At 33.2% G+C, this 8,440-nt stretch overlaps 1 protein-coding gene across 1 annotated transcript; it reads right to left on the bottom strand.

Annotated features, from left to right (window-relative positions):
- Positions 1-4,449: 4,449 nt before the first annotated feature.
- On the bottom strand, positions 4,450-7,948 carry LOC120075039 (protein KRTCAP2 homolog). Its single transcript, XM_039028187.1, has 6 exons — positions 7,717-7,948; positions 7,567-7,631; positions 6,962-7,120; positions 6,369-6,420; positions 5,377-5,443; positions 4,450-4,843 (listed from the first exon to the last, which is right to left on the bottom strand). The coding sequence occupies exons 3-6, from the start codon at positions 7,115-7,117 to the stop codon at positions 4,753-4,755; spliced, it is 366 nt and encodes a 121-aa protein (XP_038884115.1). The 5' UTR covers positions 7,118-7,120; positions 7,567-7,631; positions 7,717-7,948; the 3' UTR covers positions 4,450-4,752.
- Positions 7,949-8,440: the final 492 nt, after the last annotated feature.

The raw sequence follows: 8,440 nt of genomic DNA, 5'->3' as shown, positions 1-8,440 counted from the left end.
AAGTGGTAAATCTCGCTCATAAAGATGATCTCGCTCATGATGATCATCTTACTAGTAATGTTGCTTTTGTTGGTAAAAGTTTCATTAGTAAGCGAGCTACCTGAAGCATTTTCTGAGAATTCTAAGGAATCTAACCGGGAATTATGTCCTTTCAGGCCAAAAAGAGTTAGGAGAGGCATATAAACCGTTAAGAGCCCGGACGAGTTGTGAGTGACTAAAATGAACTTAATGCTTTCAATACTGATGCATAAAAGACCATGTAAGTTATAGTGATGTTAATGATGAATTTATACTTTCTCAAGCAACAAATGTTTAATGAATAGCATAGTGTATCTTCTCCAGCTTGTATATATTTTAACGCATGCCAAGGTATGTTGTGAATTCATTATAAAAGTTAAGTTCCGAAGCATGTGTTTTGGAGGAAGGTTATGATGGAATGAGTCTTTGTGTGAAAGGTATGCAATAAAGCTTAGTTGATGCTAGAAAATAACCCGGTTCTGAAGGACACAAAGAAGGTATCTGGATAATAGTACCTAAGGTGTTGACGGTACTTAGAAAATTCCATGTGAACATAGGTAGTTCTGAACGAGAGGCCAAAGTATAGGTCTCTTGGCCGGTAATAGACGATGGGAGCTAGAGCGATGTATGCTCGTTCTCAACTAAGGAATAAAGATGTTTAATGATATTTAAGAATGGTTATCAATGTTTATGTTTAGAGGAAGTTGCTTAAGATGTTCATCAATATATGTTTATAGTGATGTAATGCATGGTGTAATATTTAAGAATGGATAACTGTAAATATTTTACCGTAGATGTTATGTCATGACTGTTTACTTGTGATTATAAAATCTTATGTAGAACCTTATGGAAGCATACTGTATGCGTACATTAATAATATTTAATAGGTTGGTATTTAGGTTAGAAGGCTAAGGTGGTAAGTGTTGGCAGCAGAGCTAGTAACTACCACCGTCATATCTTCTTCCAGATTAAAAGGGTAATCTGGAAAGGGGTGTGACAGGTGGTGTCTGAGAGACTGCTTATTCGTGGAGAAAATTATTCGTGTGCTAAGTGACGACGAGAGATTTGGGTAGACGATTGCAGCAACAGCGAGAGGTTGCTGGTCCCAGTTCTTCACGAGAGCGAGAGAAAAACAGAAGAAGAGTTCTTCAAAGGCAAGTCTCTCGTTCCTTTGTATTTAATTTATGAAAGCATGTCGTAATTTTTTCTGAAATGCATAACTAGTTTGTATGTTTGTGAATGCTTGTAATTTTGTCACAATGAATTTGGAACGATCTTGCTTCCGCTCGTAGGTTCTCTTTGATAAGAGTTCATTCAAAGACAACACAACTTGCATAGCCCAAATCAAAGGAGGATATATTAAAGGAGATAGAACAAAGCATATTTCACCAAAGCTTTTCTATACTTATGATCTTAAAGAAAACGGCGACATCACTATACAACAAATTTGTTCGAAGGATAACCTGACAAACTTATTTACAAAGGGATTACCAACTGCAATTTTTGAAAAATTAGTACAAAACATTGGAACGCAACAACTCAGAGATCTTAAGTGATGTTTTCATGAGGGAGAGTAAATATAATTGTATTCTTTTAGGAGTATATATTATATAAAATATGTACCTAGGTTTTTTCCCGTTGGGTTTTTACTAGTAAGATTTTAACGAGACATATTTCATATATATATGGGCATCTAAGGGGAAGTATTATAAATATTATAATAATAAATAGATGTCATTTGCTTAGTTTCCCAAAGTCATGTATCACCCTCCATGTTGTCCATGTGTCTTGTAATCATTTATGTTTGGTATCCATGTAAGTCCACATCCTACTTGCTACTTTGTCTATAAATAGTAACATTTGGTAGATCTTAAAATCACACACCCATTGGTGAGAAATCCACTTTCAATTCCACTAAATTTTCTATTATCCAATTTTATAATTTTAGTTTTTTATTTTAAATTATATTTTTTATTATTATTATATTATATTTTCTATATATTCATGTTCCCGTTGTGCTCCTCAATTTCACAACAACTTTGACCTAAATTTATCTTTTCTTGATATCTAAGTTAAATTACAAATTTAATACAACTTTTATCAAATGAATTTTAAGTTGTTAAAATTTTAAGGTCATTTGAGGTGTTGAGTTGGTTATTATAATCAGTTGTTATTATAATTTATGGGTTATAACAGTATATAGGTTATAATGTTCTTGGTTATTATAATCCGTTGCTATTATAATTTGTGGATTATAACAGTAGGTAGGTTATAATGTTCTATCCGATTGTCAGGTTCTGGTTGACATTGTAGTGATAATTTAATCAAATCCTAACAATGAGAAAACTATGTTATTCCTATTATAGTTTTTTATTGCATCCTTTTCCGCTTCATTTGAGGGATTGCTCTGGTGCTGCCTTTTCTTGGTCTTCTAACATTCTGAGTTGGTTGATTTCTAATTGTCTTTTTTATATTAGGAATTTTATCCTCCGGTCGGGGAGTGTCTGACCTTGACGTTTTATCTATAAAATAAAAGATGCACTCATTTTGATAAAATAAATAAATAAATAAAAGTTTTACATTAATTCAGACACAAAATTAAGGGGTGTTCAGGCTACCAACTTGAAATTGAATCTCACTCCATATTTGGTCTCCAATTATAATAGTTGGTATTTTCAAGTATTATAACCGAAAATTAAGCATTACTATTTTAAATCCCTCAATGTCTACTATTATTACTCATCCTCTTTTTTATTTTTGTTATAATGTTTACTATTTTCTATCGAGACTAAAATAGTATACATCTCAAACATATACTATTATAACCTACATATTATTATAACACGCAAACTATAATAATCAACTCAACATCTCAATTGCCCCTAAAAATTTAACAACTTAAAATTCATTAGATAAAAGGTGCATCAAATTTGTAATTTAACTTAGATGATAAGAAAAGATAATTTAGGTTAAAGTAACATTTTCTGTCAAAAGATTTTGGGTTCAATTCCATTTTAGTTTATTTATATATTGAATATATGTTAACGCATGCCACCAAGATATAAAACCGGACCTAGCTTTAGTGGTCAGGTGGTGGAACCTTAGTAACCTGGCGACTTAGACTTATTTTGATAACTATTTGGTTATTGATTTTTAGTTTTTAAAGTTCAAGGCATAGGAACGTTATTTTTACATATAAATTTTTTGCTTTGTTATTTACTTTACCATTATTTTAAAATTACATTCAAGTCGGTACAAGCTTAATTCTTAATTTTTAAAATTATGACCAACAAATATATATATATATAAACTTTTGGGTTTAAATTTAATAAGTCCCTTAAAAATGTCTAATAGATATATAAGCTTTCAATTTAGTATGTGAAAATCTCATAAAATATTAAGAATGCTTAAAAAATAATCTTTGTATTAGAAAAAAAAATTGTTTTTTTTTCTAATTAATCCTCACAATTTCAATTTTATAGGCAATAATCATCTCCTTGTGGATTTGAAGTCACTAACATAATTTGGTCCCAGGATGTATTGTCTCCCTGACCCTCACCAATATTATCTCAAGCTCAACAAGCCTCCTTTACTTCTAATCCTTGTATTTAGTTCTTAGTCACTTGTTCTCATTACATTTAAGGTATCATGTAGGAGAGCAATTTATTTTGACACTATGAATTCTAAAATATTGCATACCTTTTTCAACAATTATGACAAAAAGAATCTGATGTTGGACATTATAAAAATGTAAGTATTAATTATAAAAATAACCTCACACCTTAATATACTTAGATTTGAAAGGAAAGAAAAAAAGAAGTTAAGATATCTTTTCCCTGAAATGCAAGGACTTCTCCATTTCCCAATATTTCATCATATTATTGCAGGTTAAATGTCTTCCAAGGCATTTCTCATTACACACCAAGCTCTTCCAAGTGATTTCTCAACAACCATATAAGCTGGTGGTTGTAGTGATCAGGATAGGTCCCATTGCTTCAGTCAATGGGATATGTTATTTATAGATCAAAGTGATTTCACGACGAAGATACATGATAAGGTGATTTGGTTTGGTAATTTTATTTAGAACAATTTTCATTGGATCAAAAAAAGAATTATGACTTGGAAGAGTTTGTTTCCTAATACTTTTAAACTTTTCAATATTATTACATCGTTGTTTAATATTTAAGTACTCAAGTATTCAAGGAATTAGGTCCTTTCAGTTTGCTAATATACCCTTTAATAGTCTAATTATTGTCTAATAACATTCACATGATACTATTATCCTACTATTTCCATTTAAGTTGTTGCTGCTGCAGTGTTAAATCATCGACATGTCAATATGCATATCCTGTTAATAGATTCAACGATGACAAAATGTATTTATTAATTTGAATACCTTTTTTGTTTTTATGATATTTTCAGAAATATCCATTGATGACGAACTTTAGGTTACCTTTTTGAAGATTAACGGAGTTCTAGATTAATAACAGACGACAGACCTCTAACCAGGAGATATACCCAACATTTTTAACGTGACCAAAAGAACGGTGTTTGAAGGCAGTAAAAAGTTAACACCATTGTTAATATTATGTTAACTATGGACGTAATACGCGAAAACGAAAACAAAAACACAACTAATCAGCACCATAAGGTGCAGTGATCCTGCAGGAGGTAGGAGTAAAAGGAAAATCTCAAAAACGATGTTGTTTCGGTCTGAAGAGCTTAGTTTCCAACTCAATGCCTTTTGACTCTAGATTCAGACTTAGAAAGTGCCACACCCGAAAGCTTGTTCAACTCATACAGCAGTCCAGCGGAGAACAAGAAACTGCAGCAGAAGAAAATCATAAAGCTGTCACAAGTCAAGGCTTTCAAGATATTCGAAATTTTTAATATAAAGGATGTTATTAATCTCAATATTTTACGTGTGAACAAATGTCTAGAATTTGTTCCCTTCCCTTCTGAAGTATTTAAGTGAAATTACCACTTCAATTCCTATGTTGCATATTAGATCATGAGATAAATTGAGCAAGGATTAGGTACAGTCAATCATTAGTACTTCCCACTTCTCTACCACACAAAAAAAAAATAATAATAAAAAATATATATATCGTTTTACAGAATAAAAATGTCACGTGGCAGCATGTCATAGGACCATACTTGGGATGCACCAAAGGAAGCACCCAAGTTTTTCTCGGATAAGTTTTCGGTCTTATATCATAACTTTTTCTCGGACAACTTTTGAACATTTATGATATGCGTTGTTTAGCCTTTACAGACTATGTGGTTCCTTCTACATTTCTTTCTTCACACTGGAAGTAGGTATGAAAACAGTTAAAAAAAAATGAGGAGTCAGAATACCATGTTGTGATGCAAACTCTATGAACAGTGCTTGCGGCAATCAGTGCAACTGCTTCTGCTACGATGACTGCAAAAGAAAAGTAAATGGTTAGTTGATTCTGATTCATCTTCAAGAAAACTGGCAGATGTGGGTGGTAGTTGAATAACTTGCATTAATTACAGTTTTCAGCAAACATCAATGAAAATTCTTTTGTTATGAATGAACATGAAGGAAAAGAGCATCTAGAGCCACAAAGTCTTCAACCTTTCAAGCTCATAGTTAATCAACGTCCAGTTCCAAATTCGCTATTCAAATTCTAGATACAATACTGTTAAATGTAATGAATTCTATTGAAAGATATTACAACAACTTACATACTATCTTTTGATATTCTCCTAGTGTAGAGCTCTAGTACAAAATGAGGAAAGTGCTAGTTTAGATAATGAAATTTCCAATTCATAAAGAATGCACAGAGCAAGTGCATGATTAACAGGCATCCAATCAACAGAATAAACAAAGCAACACAATATGAAGGCGGCCAAAAATATAGATGTAGATCCATAGACAAATTTCTTTCAACAATTCAATTCGCTCATGAAAATAGATAGTAGCTGGCATGAGTGTAAACCTACCCCAGAATATTGGAGATTAGTCACTTAACCTAACAAATTAACAATTACAAACATTTACAAAGAATAGAACAGATAGGCTTGTCGCAGGTCTATAAAGAAATCATCAAATATGTCCAATCTGCAGCATTAGTATTAGATAGTATTTTCAAAATAGTCAGTGCTAGCCAAAAAGCTGAGATTCGAGAGACATCAAGATTACGTTTTTCGCTTGTTAAGCTCACCCAAAGTTTCAAACACACAACCTTTGAGTGGGTGTACCCCAGAGACCGCAAGCCTTAGCCAACAGGCCATGTCTTAAGACTAGTATTAGACAAACTTATTATGCAGAGCAGCAGAGAAAAAAAAATTGTGCAGACAAGAACAAAAGCAACTAAACTTACCAGCTCCCCATCCAGTTCGCATGCCACATGTTTCCTGGAAGTTTCCTATAAACTGCAATAAATAAATCAAAAGAATGAAAATCGTCGTGCTGAATCAACAATTTAAACCAAAAAGCATAAACTAAGTATAAACTGAGCTTGTAAATTGCACGTGTAATTGAAGCAATAAGACAGTCCCAAGTTCAAAATTCTGTATGTATGCAACAGTTTGCGTGTAGCTGATGCTATTCATAACTTGGTTTAAATCCATGAAATACAAGTTGACAGCAAAACCAAGTCCAAAATGTCATAACCATTTCCAACCGATACAAACAACAAAATACTGAAAGGAAGTCAATAATAGACTGCACATTTTTAATTAAATAATATCATTTATTCAGTGTCCATGTAATTGCAAAAGATGTTACAAAGGAGGATGCAACTGCCTAAAGGACGGAACTAAATACTGATAAAACATGAGCTGTTCCATAAAAATTCTGTAAAATACCCATCGAGAAAAAGCCCCCGGATCCAGAAATACCCTAGAGGATAAAATGCATCTGCACGTTTGTCAATCTGGTAAAAGGATAAAAATGAAAAGCGTATGAACTCACTGTTAGAAGCACTAGAAATAGAAGAGAACTGACGAATCCTCCAAGTATGGTAAACAACTCCGATGAAGCCAACTTTCCTCTATACATCTCTTGAAGCGAAAGAATGACGGTGAACAGAAGAAATGAGTAAAGCATGGAACTCCCAGACCCCGCCATGGCCTTCAGTAGTCAAAAAGCACAAAAACGTTATAACCAATAGTCAACTATCGTCCCAGGAGGAATGACAGCAAACCAGCCAAACAACTAGATCGGTGATTAAAATGAGCAACAATATACAACAGAGGATGCAACATCATGTAAAACGATTACAGATGAAACGAAAAATGCGGATCCGAAACAACATAGGGAACATACATCACAGCGTCACTAACAATAGATTAGTCTAAGATATTCTAATCGAAAAATCTGAACCAAAAACCAAGGAATGATGCAATTCAGTTCAAATTCCAATCAATCAAGTGGTAAAGAATGGGAAAATTTAGATGCAGTTGAATATTCTTCCCTACGATTTGCCCGCCAACAAAAGGGATCGAAAGAACGGTTCCAGAATAATATTCAAACAGTTAAATCCAATTCGAAAAGGAAATTAAAGCTATAATCCTTACCGACTCTCACCGAAAAGGCTCTGGTCCTTGCTGGTTAGTATCGGGACACGTTCAGACTCGTAGATCTGGACCATAAAAGTTATGGGTAAACTAAATTGAAGTGAATCGAAGTGTGGGTCAATGCCAAAACTCGTGAACAAGAAGGAAAACCTGCTATGAAACTTGTTCGACGTGGGTCTCGCGCTGCAAGTCAGAATGCGTAAATGTCTACTCGTATCAACGTGAGTTCGTGCGGGTCGTCACCGTCCGAGGCTCGTAAACTGCTGCTCGTGGTCGCCGGCGAAGAAGATTGAAGGAGGGGATAAAGATGGAGGCAGGGCAACCCTCTTTTCCTTCTCTTTTCTCTCTCTCACTCTCTTTTACCTATTAATAACCTCATAAACTAGAGAACCTATTGTTTTCCTATAAATATTTTCGTGGGTGTGATTGCAATTTTAGGGATAATAATTAAGTGGATAACATCAATTAAAAAAAATTGTAAATAAAGACTAACGATCCTATGTTGATAGACTCCCAAATTTATCACTTTTTCTACCAATAGTCTATGACTGATAAACTATTTAAATTTGTTCATATTATATCTGCTAATGTTTTGGATCTAATGTCTATATTTGTAACTGTCCCTTTTTTTTATTCCTCTGACTTTAAACTCCAACTAAGGATTAATGTTGGGTAGAGTTAACTTAGTAATAATGATCTGTAGAGTCAGATTATGCAAAGTTAAATTGAATTGGATTAGAATATTTGTATTTGATGTGTTGAATTGAGTTAAGTTGAGTTGAGCAGAAAGTATGTGTTTGGAGTGAGTTGATTGAATGAGTTTGGATACCTAGTGGAGTTTTTCTAAACGGAATTGATTTTGTCTTGAATTTTT

This window comes from Benincasa hispida, chromosome 4 (genome assembly GCF_009727055.1).
Source record: "Benincasa hispida cultivar B227 chromosome 4, ASM972705v1, whole genome shotgun sequence".
Taxonomy (NCBI): Eukaryota; Viridiplantae; Streptophyta; class Magnoliopsida; order Cucurbitales; family Cucurbitaceae; genus Benincasa; species Benincasa hispida.
Note: the sequence above shows the minus strand (reverse complement) of the source record. Positions and strands in the feature narration are given on the sequence as shown.

Coding starts and splice junctions, on each gene's coding strand:
- LOC120075039 (XM_039028187.1), bottom strand. CDS start 7,117: ATGGCGGGGTCTGGGAGTTCCATGCTTTACTCATTTCTTCTGTTCACC. Junction 5,444..6,368: donor GCGAACTGGATGGGGAGCTG/GTAAGTTTAGTT, acceptor TTTCTTTTGCAG/TCATCGTAGCAGAAGCAGTT. Junction 4,844..5,376: donor AGAGTTTGCATCACAACATG/GTATTCTGACTC, acceptor CTTCTGCTGCAG/TTTCTTGTTCTCCGCTGGAC.